General features: G+C 56.5%; 1 protein-coding gene across 4 annotated transcripts in view; it reads right to left on the bottom strand.

Annotated features, from left to right (window-relative positions):
- GLI2 (GLI family zinc finger 2) overlaps positions 1–17,386 on the bottom strand; it is a 246,916-nt gene that overhangs the window by 33,240 nt on the left and 196,290 nt on the right. For all 4 annotated transcript variants that reach the window (XM_082466363.1, XM_082466360.1, XM_082466361.1 and 1 more), the window contains 2 exons: positions 6,263–6,465; positions 2,659–2,844 (listed from right to left, as the gene is read on the bottom strand). In XM_082466363.1, coding sequence (XP_082322489.1) covers positions 2,659–2,844; positions 6,263–6,465 — 389 coding nt within the window. The remainder of the gene's footprint in view (positions 1–2,658; positions 2,845–6,262; positions 6,466–17,386) is intronic.

The following is a 17,386-nucleotide window of genomic DNA, read 5'->3' as shown; positions in this document are numbered from 1 at the left end:
TCCCGCCCTCTGGGGACACCTGCCTGACCGGACCCCTCGGCCATGGCTTCTCCGTGTCTGCCCGGCTGGCCTGGTGCCACCCAGCCCAAGGCCTTGGAAGGCGGACATCGCTTGGGGAATCTGATGTTTGGACAATGGCAGCAAACTTTATGCCCTGTATTGTTGCTGTTGTCTGGTTTCTAACTGATGAGTAGCAAGCGCACATGTCCTCCCCAGAGCCCTCCCGCTCCCTGTGGGGGGCACCTGTAGGGCTGTTAAGGGGAGGAGAGAGAAAAGCATGTAGATTTATGCACTCAGGGGGCCGACAGGTCTCACTGCACCCCTACACTGTGTGCCCGTCCTGGACGAAACACCATCCTGGGGAAGACACGGGGGCGAGACAGACCCAGGGACCAGATTCTGGTGGCATCGTTTGGTCGTGCTGTGGGTTCCCTTCGGGGCAGGCTGAGGGTGACACGGGACAAAACCCAGAGCTGGCATTGGGCGGACTGCTGTGCTCCTCCCCAGTGACACTCCTGTGGGGGAGGGCAGGGAACACTGCAGGGGAGTGGTGCTTAGGGACCACTCGAGGTGGCCCCTGTAAGTGTGAGGTGAGCAGGGCAGAGAGACGATGAGACAGGTGGGACCTGGGACCCTTTGCTGCAGTGCTTGCACCTGTGCAAACATCTTCTTGAGCAACAAAATACAGAGAATCTATAAGGGACTAAAAACAACTTGTGTATATGCGCAGTTGGGGCAAATTACGGACAAGATACAGAAAGACCAAAAACCCAGCTGCCACTTCTGAGGAGCCTGGAGCAAAAGCATGTACTGCACAAGTCCCCTGCACGCAGCACCACCAAAGGGGTGGGCAAAGCACCTAAGCCACCCCTCCAGCCGGAGCCCTGGACCCACCCCTACCTTCACCCCATATAAGGAACCAGCTCGCCCCACCTCGGGGAGCGAACAAGCAAGGGAACCTTGTTAGTTGTTCTCGCCCTCCCCCCACCCTGCTGCAGTAGGAGCCCCCATAAAGCCTTGCCTGAATTTCTTGTCTGGCCTCTTTTCAATTTCTATTGATTGAGGAGGTCAAGAACCCTGGTTGGTCATAAGGAAAGGAGGGGAGGGAGGGAGCATCCAGAGGGGCTTCCTGGAGGAGGTGCGATCTCAGCCAGGCCTTAGGAAGTGAGGGGCTTGGCTTTGATCCGGCCGATAAGGTGGAGTTGCAGTGGCTGGTGTGGACAGGAAGCCCAGGGCGGAGGACTGGGGGACGGGAGGTGGCTGAGGGGTGCAGGGGCCCCCCCGAGTCTTGCAGCCCTGCCTGGCCCCACGGGACTGCCTGCAACCCAGCAGGTCTCCTGCAGGTCTGTGTCTGCTCCCTGCCACCAGCGAGTGAAAAAGGGCTTGAGGAGGATAAATCTGCAGGAGCCGCCTGCCGGCCCCTCGCTCTGGCTTCCAGCCCCGCTGCCTGGCCTGGATCCCTGGGGGTCTCTGGGATGAGCTCCAGGGCCGGCAGGTGGAGCAGCGCTGACTGGGGAGGGGGAAAGATGTCTTCAGCTTTCTCCCCCACACAGGGGGCTCCATCTGACCCCAGGGGCTGGCTCATGGTTAGGGTGCAGCTGCCCCTGTAAAAGCAGCTGTGAGGATGGCTGGGGGTGGGTGGGGGACTTGGTACCTCATGGGCACCAGGCACCTCATCTCCCCAGAACGCCCGACCGGCCGTGCCCCCAAACGTGCCCGGCCTGCAGCCTCCCGGCTCAGTTACTGACAACTCTGTCCTCCAACTACTCAGGCCTGAGGCCCCAGTGTTGTCCTCAATGCCTTTCTTCCTCCCTGACTCTACATCCCATCCAGGAACAAATCTTGTGGCTCTTCCTTCAAAATCTATCTGAAACGTGACCGCTTCTCCCACCTCTGCCAGCTGGACCACCTGCTTCCACCTTGCCCCTGAATCTGTTCTCCGACCAGCAGCCAGATGGAATTCCTTTTAAGAATAAGTCAGGTCTCATTCCTCCTCTGTCCGACCCCCTCCACGGGCCCCACCTCACTCTGCGTGAAAGCCAAAGTTTCACCAAGCCTTGACCGACCGGCACAGCCAGCCCCTGAACTCTGGCCCTACCCTACTGCCACTTCACTCACTGGGTACCAGGTACACTGGCCTCCCGGGCTTTTCTGGATCCCAGCAGGCCCGCTGCGGCCTCAGGCCCTTTGCACTTGCTGTCTCTCCTGCCTGTATCACTCTTTGGCTTATTTCTGCATGGCTCATCCCTTTCAATTCTCTGCTTGAATATCATCTTCTCAGTGAGGATTTCTTGATTTCCTCTTTCAAGATGGCACCCTCATCCACCCAATGCTCCTTACCCCATTCCTGAATTGTTTGTCTCTCCCCACTAAGCTGTAAGTAAGTTCCATGAAGGCAGAGATGAGTCCCTTTTGTTCCCTGGAGTGACTGCAATTCCTACAACACTTCCTGGCCCGTGATGACTCACTAAGTATTTGTGCGTGTTGTTCAGACACAGTCCCCCAAGGACAGCAGTCATGGCAGGGACTGGGGTAAACCCCAGATCCCTCCATTGGGTTCCTCCCCGCCACAAAAGGAGCAACAAGCACCCTCCTCGGCCTCAGGGGGTCCGTCAGCCCCTGTCCTGCTCCCCACACCCACCCTGGCCCAGCACTCACCATCCACTGGATTGAGGTAGTCATGGAGATGGGGGGCACCGGCCGCACCCCCGCTCTGCATCAGCAGGTCCCCATATGGCGTGGGGTGGCCTGCCATGAGGGTCATCTGGTGGTAATAGTCTGAGGGGTTGGCGCCTGGAGGGGGGAGGCCAAACAGCCCCCTCTCCTTTAGGTGCTCGTGGGCCACTGTGGGCAGGAGGGAGTGAGAGGAAGAAACTGTCAGAATCTGGCCAAAAAGAAGAGAAACACGCACCTGGCCCGAGGAGGCCCCTCCGGGCCCTCCAGCCCTCCCCTGCCCCCTGGATCCCTGGGCTCCCCTCCCCCGCCGTCCCTGGTCAGCCCTGAGCAGCCGGCTGGGGCGGGGCTGCTTCTGCTGATGGGGCAGCCAGATCCCAGCCTCCACATTCCTCCCCTTGCTCAGAGCCATAAACAACTGCTTCCTTCTCCCAGTCCAGGCCCCACAGATGCCCAGAGCTCCAGGGTCCGTGGTCCAGCATAGCCTCCAAAGGAAAAAGAAGGTGCAATCGGAGGTGCCAGGGTGGCCAGACAGCTGGGCGCCGGCTCAGACTCACTCAACACTCAAAGCGGGATGGCAGGCGAGCGCTCGCCCGCCCTGGCCAGATAAAGCTCCTCGCCTGTCAGAACCGGGGTGGGCGGTCAGCCCTGCTGGGGCTTAGCAAAGAGGCCAGGAGGATGAACTTCAGAGTATCTTGAGGGGGCCTGGCACTCAGGGGTGCGCTGTTAGCTAAAGAGGGGCTTGGAAACCAAACATACCCCTCGGGGGTCCTGGCTTTTACCAGGTGTGCAAAATTAAGAAGGTGCCAGCTCTCTGAGCTGGCTCAGTTTTCCATCTGTAAAATGGGGTAATAATACCCACCAGTTAAATTACTATTAAAAATGATAGCATCAGCCAACGTTGTGCTGGGCGTTCCGCTGGGTGGGTACAGTCACAGGGCTGAGGGGATCACATCCATTCTCCGGTTTCACTAGCATCACACCGTGAGCTGACTCCCTCAGCAGATGAGGACTCTGGCACTTAAAGAGACAAAGATGCTGCCCAAGGCCACACAGCAGGGAGTTTGAACCCAGAGCCCGGGAACTGGCCTCCCTGCTGTTAGTCTTGGCAGGTGGCAAAGGAGATGCACACCCTCTGGGCAGAAGGAAGCAGCCGGTCCATGGAAGCAGTCATCCTCCCCTTCCTCCTCCTCCTCCTCCTCTCCCTCTCCTGCTGTATCCTCTAGGGACAGCCCTAGCCTGTAGCCCCACGGCCTCTGCCTGGCCTGTCTGTGCCTGAAATGCCCTCCCCTTCCCCTTCTTGCTTGTGCCTCTTCCCTGAGCCTTCCTTGAGTGCCCACTGTCCTCAACACACACACACACACACACACACACACACACACACACACACACACACACACACACACACACACACAGAGTCTGCTCTGGCGGACCCTGCCTCTGCTCCTCATCCCTCCTACAGACATCTCTCAGGGCCCTCCCTGACCCAGGCCTTGAGAGGACCGCCCCGCCTCCGCATGTATTAGTTTCCTCGGGCTGCTGTAACAAATCAGTACAGGCTTGCTTGCCGCTAACTGCTGTGAAAACAGATTTTTATTCTCCCTCAGGTCTCGAGGCCAGAAGTCCAAAATCAAGGTGTCAGCAGGGCCACCCACTCCGGAGGCTTTAGGGGAAAACCTGTTTCTTGCCTCTTCCAGCTTCTGGGAGTTGCCAGCTTCCTTGGCTTGTGGCCACATCACTCCCGTCTTTGCGTTGTCTTCTTATCTATGTGTCCCTTATAAGGACACTTGTCATTGGATTTAAGGCCCACGTGGATAATCCAGGATGATCTCTTCGACTCAGAATCCCCAACTTAATCACATCGGCAGAGGGCCCTTTTCCACATGAGGCCACGCTCTCGGGTTCAGGGCTTAGGACGTGGACGTATCTTCCTGAGGGCACCATGCCGCCCGCTGCACCACGTGTGAACTTCAAGGCAGGAGCAGCGTCTGGACCCTGGCCTGCACCGCCAGGAGAGGCTGGGGAGCTCCGGTCCACTTCCCAGGAGACACGGGCTCTGTGTGGATGTGTCACACCCTTTGGGGCATCCCGGATTGATCGCGGCCACTCGGGGGCCCACGCAGAGTTCAGGGCCAGGAGCAGTGGTGAAGGGCCATTTCCGAATGGCCCTATCCTGGCCGGCCGTCTTATGTCCCACGGCTGCAGCCATTCACCTTGTCTGGTTTCTCTTTGTGACACTGCCCTTTTCTGTCTCAAACGAATTGACCAGGGCTGCCATCTGACTGAGCTGGGCCACTCAGCATCCTCTCAGGAGGGACACAAAGTCACTGGTGGTCACCCCGGAGCCTTGCGGCTGGGGTCCCATTTAGAGGCCATGCGTTGACCTGCCAGAGATGCAGACAGAAACCTGCCCAGCTCTGCCTTCTTTCTGCTCTGGGGGGGTCCCTGAGACACCCCGATACAACACCCACTCTGCTTAACACCAGCTTCTGCAGACTTTGGCATCTTGCAACCAAGTAATTCTCACCTAAGATAGAACCTCCATGAATAAACAGACGTCACCATTCTTATTACGTAATTTGCATGCCAAGGCTGTTTATGAATAGTTCTTTTTTTAAATAAATTTATTTATTTATTATTTTTGGCTGCGTTGGGTCTTCGTTGCTGCGTGCAGGCTTTCTCTAGTTGCGGCGAGCAGGGGCTACTCTTCGTTGCGGTGCACGGGCTTCTCATTGCGGTGGCTTCTCTTGTTGTGGAGCATGGGCTCTAGGCACGTGGGCTTCAGTAGTTGTGGCTCGTGGGCTCTAGAGCGCAGCCTCAGTAGTTGTGGCACGTGGGCTGAGTAGTTGTCGCTTGTGGGCTCTAGAGCATAGGCTCAGTAGTTGTGGCACGCGGGCTCAGTAGTTGTGGCTCATGGGCTCTAGAGCGCAGGCTCAGTAGTTGTGGCTTGCAGGCTCTAGAGCACAGGCTCAGTAGTTGTGGCGCATAGGCTTAGTTGCTCCATGGCATGTGGGATCTTCCCGAACCAGGGCTCGAACACGTGTCCCCTGCATCAGCGGGCAGATTCTTAACCACTGTGCCACCTGGGAAGTCCTACGAATAGTTCTTTAATGAGTGCAAAAACCAATGCACCCCTGGTTCCCTTGTCTTGGACCCCTCATTTATCGAAAGACCTACTGTTTTTTATTTATTTATTTAAAAATTTTTTTATTTATGGCTGTGTTGGGTCTTTGTTTCTGTGCGAGGGCTTTCTCTAGTTGTGGCAAGTGGGGGCCACTCTTCATTGCGGTGCGCGGGCCTCTCACTATCGCGGCCTCTCTTGTTGCAGAGCACAGGCTCCAGACGCGCAGGCTCAGTAGTTGTGGCTCATGGGCCCAGCCGCTCTGCGGCATGTGGGATCTTCCCAGACCAGGGCTCGAACCCGTGTCCCCTGCATTGGCAGGCAGATTCTCAACCACTGCGCCACAAGGGAAGCCCGAAAGACCTACTGTTGATGGGGGGCAGGGAGGAAGGGTAGCGGCTGAGGATGAACAGCATTAGAGTTCGCACCCCTCCCCCCACCCCGGAGCTCCAGGCCCTCCCTACTCACCGTCCGCAGGGCTGAGGCCCCTGGCCGCAGAGATGGCGGGGTGCGTGGGGCTGCCGTGCACAGCGCAGAGGTACTGCTCCATGTGTGAGCTCACGTACGGGTGTGGGGCGTTGAAGGGGGACTCCCCAGGGCCGGCAGGGTGTGGGGAAAGTCGGATCAATGAGATATCCGAGATGACCGGGCTGCCACTCAGGGCGGGAGGCCTGCAGAGACAAAGGGGAACGTTTTAAGAAGGTGTGGCCCACCCAGGAGGATGCCCAGGGAACCCCGTCAAGCAGCAGAACCAAACGGGCAGCTGCACCTTTATTTATTCGCCAACATCCCCTGGTCACCCTCATACAGAGTCTCAAATCTCATACATTAGCCAGTAAACGCAGGTGGAAAGCTCCCGGGGCTGGTGCAGCTGCCCACCCACCCGTCTCATGTTGGTGATGGAATTCTGCACACACAGGTCTGGGTTTGCTGGACCACAAGCTCGGCAGGCCACACACCTGTGCGAGTTGTCACCCCTGCTTCCCCGGTGCCTGCTCAGGGCCCGACGCATTAACAAGTAAGTCTCCGAAATGGACGAATGCCCGTATCCTACCAAATGGTATGAAAAACAGACCGTGAAAATACTAACACCAGGGGGAAGAAACAAAGAGCTCATCTTCCTAACAGAACTGAGAAAAAGAGAAATCAGGAGATGCCCTGAAAGATGGAGAATTTGGGGCTTCCGTGGGACAATCCCTGCAGTGAAGCACTCAGCCACGGGACCGGCTGAAAAAGAAAAGATCAGGATTCAAGGAGCGTTTGGGAACGCTGAGACGTCATGAAAATTTTGGAATATCATTCTAGCTTTCCTTACATGGAACTCCTTCTGATGTTCCCAGAGTCTCCCTTCTCTGACGCCCACTGACAATCGGGCATGCACCTGGCGTGGTCCCCCTGGGCTGGGGCTGGTGTGGCCGCGGCCCATTTCTATGGTCAGCCCTCCAGGAGGTACCTGCTCAGCTCAACAAAAGGACAGGCCTGCTCCCCTGGGGCCTCCAAGCAGCTGTTAGCACGTAAGCTACAGGGGTATTTTGAGGTCATCTACTCCCAAACTTGCCCATATTAACGAAAAAATCAGACTGGGGGAAGCTGCTGTGAAAGCACAACTAAGTCACTGGAACCAAATCTACCAAGATTTCATTTTCGATTTTTCAGAAAATAGGGGCCTCTCTGTGACTTGACACAGTGCAAAGAATATGTGTTCAAATCAGACCAACCTGCATTAGAATCTCAGCCACTATGGAGAACAGTATGGAGGTTCCTTAAAAAACTAAAAATAGAGCTACCATATGATCTAGTGATCCCACTCCTGGGCATATATCCAGAGAAAACACTAATTTGAAAAGGTACACGCACCCCAGTATTCACAGCAGCACTATTTACAATAGCCAAGACATGGAAACAACCTAAATGTCCACTGACAGATGAATGGATAAAGAAGATGTGGTACATATATACAACGGAATATTGCTCAGTCATAAAAAAGAATGAATTAATTCCATTTGCAGCAACATGAATGGACCTAGAGATTATCATACTGAGTGAAGTAAATCAGACAAAGACAAATACCATATGATGTCACTTATATTTGAAATCTTAAAAAATGATACGAATAAACTTATTTACAAAATAGAAATAGACTCACAGACATAGAAAATAAACTTATGGTTACCAAAGAGGAAAAGTAAGGGGAGGGATAAATTAGGAGTTTGGGATTAACAGATACACTCTACTATACATAAAATAGATAAACAACAAGGACCCCGTGTATAGCACAGGGAACTATACTCAATATCTTGTAATAACCTATAATGAAAAAGAATCTAAAAAAAAAAAGAATATATATATATATAACTGAGTCACTTTGCTGTACACCTGAAACTGACAGAACACTGTAAATGAACTATATATCAATAAAAATTTAAAAAAAGAACGTTAGCCTTCATCAGCTCAGTTCCGCTGACCAAGTAATTTAACCTCACCAAGCCTCAGTTTCCTCATCTGTAAAATGGGGATAACAACAGTGCCCATTTCCTAGGGTTGCCATGAGGATGAAAGTCCCCCAAATGGTGCCTGAGACACAGCCGCCAGTCAATAAGTGAGAGTTGTTATTACAGCATTAGTACCACACTTTGAGGGCAAAATCCAGACGTGCCTGGGAAGCCCTCAAAACCTTGACGTCGGATGTGTGAAAAGGCGCTGTGAGAACCGGTTACTTCAGAGAGGGCATGACTTGTCCATGGGCTGGAGCACACCAGAGCTAATTACTGATTATGTGCAACAGGGCATGAAAACTGTGCTTATGACACAGTGTGAACCAGGACCCAAACAGGTGACATCAAGATGTCTTAACATCTGGGTTACACAAGCTCCGTGCTCAGAGGCCATTCTACAGGCCTGGGTGTACGCATTCTGCTACTTTGTTTTCGAGCTTTTGCAGATGTAATTGCAAGGGATGTGCAGATCCAACGAACCCGCCGGGGCACTTCCACGCTGTAGTGCTTTCGCCCATGCCAGTCCTTGGCCTACCTGCACCCTATACCTCGTCAGGGCAATTCCTTCTCTTCCCTGCAAGTCTGGGTCAAGGGACCCCAGTGGTCAGTGGTGCTCTCCCTGAAACCCTTTCCCCTGGCATGAGGTCTCTGCTCCCCCTGGGGGTCATGGTTCCCACCTTAGGTGGGCAGGTGTGTTTCCCAGGTAACCATGGAGCAGGGCGTGCCCCAGGCACCGCTGCATCAAGCATCTGGCAGGCAACTGGCATCCCGCAGGTGTTCAGAGGTATCTTCAGAGCCAGTGATGGTGACACATCTGTGAACCAGGCACTGAGCCTGGCAGAAGGGAGCCCCTGCCATCAGTCACAGCCTCCAGCTATCCTCACTCACAAGCCGCCATTAGAGGCCAGGCCACCTGTGAGGAAACTGCACTGAGTGCCAGGGACCAAAGAGGTGGCTCCGCTTCGGGCCACAGAGGCCATGTGTCCAGGGGAGAAGAGTGAGTGAGTGATGCGTCTCCTGTCCTCAGAGCCTTGGTCCACCACTGGGCACTCAAGGCAGGGTAGCTTCCAGGGCCCGCAAGATGCTGGCCAGGTTCGAGGGCAGGGCAGCCTGGCGTTACTGAAGCTGGTGGCCCTAAGTGGCCTGGCCAGGCCTCCCTAGCAACAGGTCACCCTGTGGGGTGCCAGGACCACAGCTAAGGCCCCACAAGACAAGCCAGTGATTACGTGGGGATTTAAAGGAACACATGGAGGGTACATGGTGGCCCTGGTCTGTCCAAGGTGACTCCCATCCCACCGGCCAAACAGGAGGCTGGAGGGGGTCTTGTCGTGGCAACGTGCACCCCTCTGTGGGGCTGCCTGGCGGGGCCGGAATCAGTGCAGCCTCAGCAGCTGGGCCCGGAGGTGGCAGGTGGGGGCCGAGTCCCCACGCTGAGGAGCTGGGACTTTTGTCTCTACACCTCTGCTACCATCCTTTGGAGGAGAGTGACCTCTGTTACCCCCTTCCCATCACATTATTCTCCAAGGAAACGGGGAGGAGCTCGAGGTTCTTCCAGGCCACGCCCCTCCCCACAGGGATGCTGACTTCAGAACGCAGCCCGTGATGACGGCCAGCCTGACGGCCGCCGGGAGGAGACGTGAAAGCTCTGGCACCAACAATGCACCTCACCCGCGAGGGTTCTGGGTCCAGAGACGGAGGTCACCCCCCAAGCCGTGTGGCCGGAGACGCAGGCCGGGATTCAACGCAAGCTGCCTCACTGCCGGGACGGTGCCGCCCTCAGCCCAGGCTCTCCCTGCCCCAACAGGGAACAGCGTCGAGGGCTCCTTGTCCCCTTGGTGTGACACAGCAGGAAGCTCGGAGAGGCCACTGCCTGCCCCTAAGCAGATTCGACAGGGGATGGCCGTGAGGTGGGTTAGGTAACAACAGAGCTGATGAAAGGGTGCACAGAACAGCCCCTGCCCTTCCGGTGCCAGGCCTGGGAGTGGGGTCTGGGCCAGCAGAGCCTCCCGGGGCGGGCAGAAGCAAAGGTGAGTCCTGGCAACGCAGAGCAGAACGGGGTTCTGGAGGCTGTCCAGGGGGACCCAGGTCGGGGTCCGGAAGCAGTGGGACAGGGCCAACCCTGGTCCTTCCCACTTAGCTGGGTGGCCGCGGCCAGGATGCTGCTCCGCTCTGGTGCCTCACCAGGTGGTAGGCAAAGACCAGCGCTGGGCACGTGGTAGGGGTTCACAAGCACTAAGCCCCTTCCCTTCCCTTTTCAGCAGCAAGCCAACTCGGGGTGCGGAGTGTCTGCTGACCTGGGCCTGCGGGACCCAAGACAACAGGCCCATTAACAACACAGCTACAGACGACTGTTGAGACACCTCCTCTGGGAAGCCTCCTTAGACGTCCCCTCTGCACGGCACCGCTCAGCTGTGCCCTGACCTGGCATTTCCTTAAGACTGGGCGCCAGCTGCCACGGGGTCACATGCATGTATTTCGTTTACTAATCTAAATTAAAAAATCCACAAAGTAGGCACCTTATGCCCATTTTACAGATGAGAACACTCTCAGAAAGGCTAGGTCCCTTGCCCAAGGTCACTCAGAGAGCAAGTATCGGAATCACAACCAATCCAGGCGGGTCTGGACCCGAGCCTGTGCCTGGGCCCGTTCCCCGGCAGAGACGCAGGTGCTCTTGATGACTGCGATGTTTTGTGAGCGAGCGGGGCTCTGGCGGGTGCGGGATCAGGGAGGTGGCGGCGGCACCAGGGAAGAAAAGAACTCACTCCCCCCATCCCCCGCCCCGCTCCAGCTCCCTGACTATCTTCACCCCAACTCCCATCCCATCGCCACGCACAATCGAGTCAGCTTTCAGGAGGGAGATGGAGCCTCTCCCTCACACTGTGTTGTGAATGACTGATAGGCTCCAGGGTCACAAATGTTCCAGGAGACTGTCGTTTTAACAGACCGAACAAAGCCGAAGGAATGAACCTCAAATGGCAGAATTTGAAGCATTAGGAATGCATTTGAGGGACCAGGGGCCTTCCCAGCAGCCCTGAAATCACACCAACACAGCCACCCTTCAAGGCTGGTCCTGCAGGGACCAGAGCTGCTCTTTCTTGGACACTTGCCCCATCCCGCCTGACAGACAGTCCCCCACACAGGCGGTGCTGCCAGCGCTGGGGAACCAAGAACAGTGCCGTCGGACCTACCAGGCAAGGCAGATGACGTGAAATCGGAGCCGCTGCCTCAGGCCACCCCTCAGCCACAGCCTCCCTTTCTTCTTCCATTTCCACGCTGTGGGCTGCGGGATCCCGACCCTGGTCTTAGCCGTGGCCCATCCAGGCCTTGAATTCTGGCAACTGGGCAGAGACTCAAGGAAGGGACCTTGAGGATGGGAGGAGGGACCAGATGTGTGAGCCCATTTTAAAAGATGGTCACATTCTCCCGGGCTGTAGGCACACATGTGTGCACACTCACACGCTTGCAGCCCTCAGTCAACCGGACCGGCAAACTCAGCCTTTCTGCAGGCTGCTCGGCTTGGACACTACCTTTATGCATTGCCTTCTACCCTTCGGTCCAGCTCTGAGCTCATCTGAGCCTGATTCTATCAACTGTTTCTTCCCATATTTGTTAATCTTCCCAAGAAAATTGCCCCAAGCCCTTGCTCTGTTCCCAGCCACCTGAAGGGAGCTCAGAGCCCAAGTGGAAGAGGCACAAACACAAATCAGTTTAAAGATTCCAGCAGAGAAACAAATTCCCTAACTCTGCCTGAAGGTTCCTCAGAGGAGGTGACCTTGAGCTGGGTTCTGAAGGACGAATAGGAGTTCATAAGCACATTGCAAATAAAGGAAGCAGCAAGTGCAGAGAAAGGCTAGAACATAAGAACATGTGTGTGAAGGTTATATCTTGGGGGGAGCGGCAGAGCCCACAGAGAGCTTTGGGCCGGATCTGTGTCAGACCCACTTCTCTTCTTCTGCTGTGGGTGGGCGCCATGTAGCCTGTGCCCTGACGATCAGACATTCCATATCCCCGGGCACCATCAGAGATGGGCATGTGCCCCAGACAGCCCCTTCGGCTGAAATCTTTGGGAAAGAAGTATGCTCTGCCCCCAGAGGTTGCTGTGTGGGTGGAGCCGCTGGGGGCCCTGAAGGGAGAGGCCAGGAACAGAGATGATACACAAACATCAGAGCTGAGCGCCGTGGAACCAGTTTCTTGAATTGAGCCCCTGGAGAGGGATCTGGCTTTGCCAGAAGCTGGTACCCTCGGCCTTTTCAGTTCTCTGAGCCATGCATTTGTTTGTTTGTTTCAACCAGTTTCAGCTGACTTTTTCTGTCTTAGGCAACTGCCAGGGCCTGTCAAGGCGAGCCTTGACTAATCATCCTCCCCGTGCCCAGAGTGATCCAGGGGCCCAGCTTCCTGCAAGGCAGACCCGAGCCTTAGTTCCTCGGGCCTGTGCACCCTCTGGCCTGCAGGCATCCTGCCCATAGCTGCTGGGCGGCACGGGCAGCTGTGCTGGCCCTTCCGTTTGTGTGTGTGTGTGTGTGTGTGTGTGCGCGCACGCACGTGCAGGTGAGTGTGTGTGTGTGTGTGTGTGTGTGTGTGTGTGTGTGCGCGCACGCACGTGCACGTGAGTGTGTGTGTGTGTGTGTGTGTCCTCCTCCCTGGAGGCAAGCCCAGCAGAGGGCCTCTCCTTAGCAGGCTCTTTCCTGTTTCCCTCCCTCCCTCTTGGGAGGGCCCTGCCGACCCCCCGGACAAGATTTCAGGGCCAGGCCACCAGCCGGGCGAAGAAAGGAGGAAAAGGGACCCAGCAAGCGCAGACCGAGCCGGCCGGTCGCCGTTCCGGCCTAAGTGGGCGCTGCCGGGGGTGCTGTTCCTGAGCACGTGGTCAGCATTCACTGGGCGCCAGTGGCGTGCAGCACGTCCAGCAACCCCGCAAGGCAGGTCGCGCCCCCGCTGCAGAGAGGAGGAAACCGAGCTCGGGGCAGTGAGGAGCCTCGCCCGAGGCTGCAGAGCTGTGCGGGCCCGAGCGCCTTTCTGGCTCTGGGAAGGCAGACTCAGCCCGCTGACGTCCCCAAGAGCGTACGCACGGACAGGCAAGCTCCCGCCACAGCTGTTTCTGCCCCTGACAAGCCCAGCCTGGTGTCCCTCTGCAGACACGGCCTCAGCTGGACCTTGGGGGCAGGGGCGCAGGCGGAGGGGAGCTGCTCACACAGGCGGGCAGAGCCTGGACTCTGGGTGTGAATTACAGGTCTGTCACTCCTTGTGGACCTCGGTGGTGCTATCCGCCCCCTGGCTGGCAGGATAGGGCGGCTGGGAGAGGGAAAGAGCTCAGTGTGGAAAGTGCGCACTGCGTTCCTGGGAGCCTAGTAGGTGCTCGGCCTGTGCCCACCGTCTCTTTTCTTAGATTTAACAGATGAGCGAATGGAAGGAAGTCAGAGGGTGGTGGAGTGGCCCCAGCCCGCGTCCCCCAGCATCCAGCCCCAGGCCCCTTCCCGTGTGCTGGCACAAAAGTTTTGCAGGCAGATGAAAGAGCAGGCCAGGGCACTGGGAACCCTGCACGTCCGTGTGTATCTCAGCCTGAGCTGGCTGGGCCTGAGCGAGCACGCCTAGACCCTTGAGGACGGGCGCCATCCCTGGGCGCTGGCCCGATGGGGTGCGTTCCTAGAGGGAGTTGGCTTCCGCCAGGCTGGTGGGGGGGGCTGGGGGGCAGAGTGAGCCTTCGCTGATGGGAGGGGTGGGGGGGCGTCTGACCCCCGGCACAACCTGAGCCAAGGCGCGAGGGCAGGAACCAACGTGCTCCTTAATTCAGGGAGAGGAGGGGACAGAAGTGCAGGGATTGGCGCCCCTGGACCCCACCCACTGTGCCTGTTTGGAGAGGACGGAGAACAATGTAGAGCTGAGGGTGCTGACTCACCCAGACTCAGTACGAGCTGTCAGGGCAGGATCTCCCACGCGGGGTCGGCGGCTGGGAGGAAGCACCTTGGCCACCCAGAGGCACTCCTTCTGGCGGGTTTGTTCAAAGACCTTTTCCTGTGCGGGGCAGTAGGGCCAGAACAGGCAGGACTAAGCCCTTCACGTCCCATTTCACAGACAGCATGACAGACACCCACAGTGACAGTTGGCACAGCCACGGCGAGGTCGGTGGGAGCAGCAGGGCCAGAACACAGACCCAGGTGCTGGGCATCACCCTCTCCTCGCCTGGCCTAGGGCCCTTCGCTGAGGACGCAAAAGGAGAGGTCTGGTCGCCTGGGGCCAGGAGCCCACAGACCTCACCTCCGGCCTGCTTCTCGGGGTGACCCACGGCCCTTGTGGCAGCAGGAGGCCGCACGTCTGCGAGGTCCAGCACCTGTGCCCCCCCATCCTGCGTGCCCCTCACGGCCCCCTCTCTGGTCCTGCGCCCTGCCTCACTCACCCCTCACAGCGCTGGCCCTGCACGCCTCCTCCTCCTCTCCACCCCTCCTCCTCCTCTCCATCCCTACCCTGCCCCGGATACGGAGGGCGGCTCCTTCCCTGGACCCTGAGCACGTCCGTCTTGGCTGGTCATATGGCGATGAGCTCACGTGGGGTCTGTCTCCCCTCTGTACAGCCAGCCCCAGGCGCAGGCTGTAACCTGTGGGGCGGAGGCTGGAGGGATGCGGCCACAAGCCAAGGAGTGCCAGGCGCCCCCAGAGGGTGGAAGAGGCCAGGAAGCGACTCTCCCCCAGAGCCCGCTTTGGGAGCACAGCCTTGCTGACATCTTGATTTCGATCCAATGATACTAACTTTGGACTCTGGTCTCCAGAACCGTGAGAGAATAAATTTCTGTTGTTTTAAGCCACGGAGTTTGTGGTAACTTGTTAGGAGCTAGGAACGTGTGTCATGCCTATTGTGCTGGGGTGGAGGAGGCCTTTGGGACGCAGCAGGAACTGCTGTCATTACTGTCACATTTCTTCCGAGAAGGTCAGGTCTATAGGGAGCAGGGCCGGCGTGTTATTTCCTGGAGTAGCCCTGCACCCCCCAGTGGGTGCTCCATCAGTGGCCAGTGGGCAAGGAAGAGGGAGGAGCTCCCCTCAAGGCTGGGAGGGCACCTGAGCACTAGGTCCCATCCCCCGCGTCACAAGGCACCGTCACAGGGCACTGGAGCGTGCCTTCCCGCCAGCCGCCCAGATTACACGGTCACCAGCTTCCCTTAGCTTAGCTGAGCGCGCCCTGCACACACCCCGACACACCCACCCTGCCCACCCTGGGGACCGCGTGCTTGCACGCACCGGTCCTGCCTTTGGGCTGAGATGTACCACCCACCAGGATCCCAGGGCCATGGGCGGGGTCGGCGGGCTCAGCGTGGGGAGGCCAGGACCCTCTGCTATTGCCAAGCTGCTCAGGGCCAAGCATGCACTTTCTCAGACACACCGGGCAGGTGGCCTTGGGCCCACTGATGTGCCAGAAAGCAAATGAATTCCCCAAAGCTGGCCTTGCTGCTCTTCCCCAAACTGGGGCTCCTTAGCACCCAGAAGGCAGGGTGGGCATGTGTCTGCTCTCACAGGCACCTTTGCACGGCAAGGCCACTGCCCTTGGCCTACGAACAGATAGAAACAGAGCTCCATCGCGCCAGACTGTGTGGAGTTCAATCTCCTCTCCAAGGCTTTTAAAAAAAAAATAAATTTATTTATTTATTTCTGGCTGCGTTGGGTCTTTGTTGCTGCACGCGGGCTTTCTCTAGTTGTGGAGAGTGGGGGCTACTCTTTGTTGCGGTGCGCGGGCTTCTCATGGCAGTGGCTTCTCTTGTTGCGGAGCACGGGCTCTAGGCACGTGGGATTCAATAGCTGTGGCACGCTGGCTCAGTAGTTGTGGCTCGCGGGCTCTAGACCACAGGCTCAATAGTTGTGGCACACGGGCTTAGTTGCTCTGCAGCATGTGGGATCTTCCCGGACCAGGGCTCAAACCCGTGTGCCCTGCATTGGTAGGCGGATACCTAACTACTGCACCACCAGGGAAGTCCCCTCTTCAAGGCTTTTGTTTGTTGGCTTTGTTGTTCCTTGCTTGTCTCCTTTTTTTTTGTATATGAAACTGTACCTTGGCAAGGTTGCTTACCACCTTTTTCATACATTAATTTTAAAAGTTCCAGAAATCAAGTCCTTTTCAAAATATACTAAGGGGGGTTGCAACTGTAAACAGAGGTGCAGTGAATTCTCTTGGAAATCACTGGAGAATTGCCTCTCCCCAAATCAGAGACCAACCTGCACACTCTGGTGCACCTGGGCTGCACCTGTCCACGTGGGGAGGCTCTGAAAACCAGCAAGAAGGACACCTGTAAACAGGAGCTGGACCAAAGCAGCCGGGCATTCACTGACTTTGTTCCTGTGGTCACGCATCATCCCCTCTGCCAGCCTCAGAGTATGGGCCCCTGACGATGCTGGGCGGGGAGCTGGAGGTCGGAGGAAGACTCGGCCAGGACCCCGCCCCCAGGAAGTGGGGCAGGTGGCTGCCCACCTGACTGACACGTGCTGAACCAGGGGCGTCTGGTCAACCCTGACATTCCCCTGCCTCGAACCCCCCTCCCACGCACAGATGTCAGCAAAGGGCATGAGTGCCCATGAGGCTGCGGTGATGACAAGCTGTTGGGAAAAAGACACCCCCGCAAAATCACAAACGCTGGACTGTGTACAAGAGCCAAGACATGGAAGCAACCTAAATGTCCATTGACGGATGAATGGATAAAGAAGATGTGTCACATATATACAATGGAATATTACTCAGCCATAAAAAAGAATGAAATAAGGCCAATTGCAGCAACATGACGGACCTAGAAATGATCATACTGAAGTAAGTCAGACAGGGAAAGACAAATACCATATGATTTTGCTTATATGTGGAGTCTAAAAAAATGATACAAATGAACTTACCTACAAAACAGAAACAGACTCATAGACATAGAAAACAAACTTATGGTTACCAAAGGAGAAAGGTGGGGGTGGGGGATAAATTAGGAATTCGGGATTAACAGATACACACTAATATACATAAAACAGATAAACAACAAGGTCCTACCGCATACACAGAGAACTATATTCAATATCTTGTAATAACCTATAATGGAATATAATCTGAAAAAGACATATATGTAACCGAATCACTTTGC

Source organism: Balaenoptera physalus, assembly GCF_965194825.1.
Source record: "Balaenoptera physalus genome assembly, chromosome: 6".
Taxonomy (NCBI): Eukaryota; Metazoa; Chordata; class Mammalia; order Artiodactyla; family Balaenopteridae; genus Balaenoptera; species Balaenoptera physalus.
This window is presented reverse-complemented; position numbering and strand designations above follow the sequence as displayed.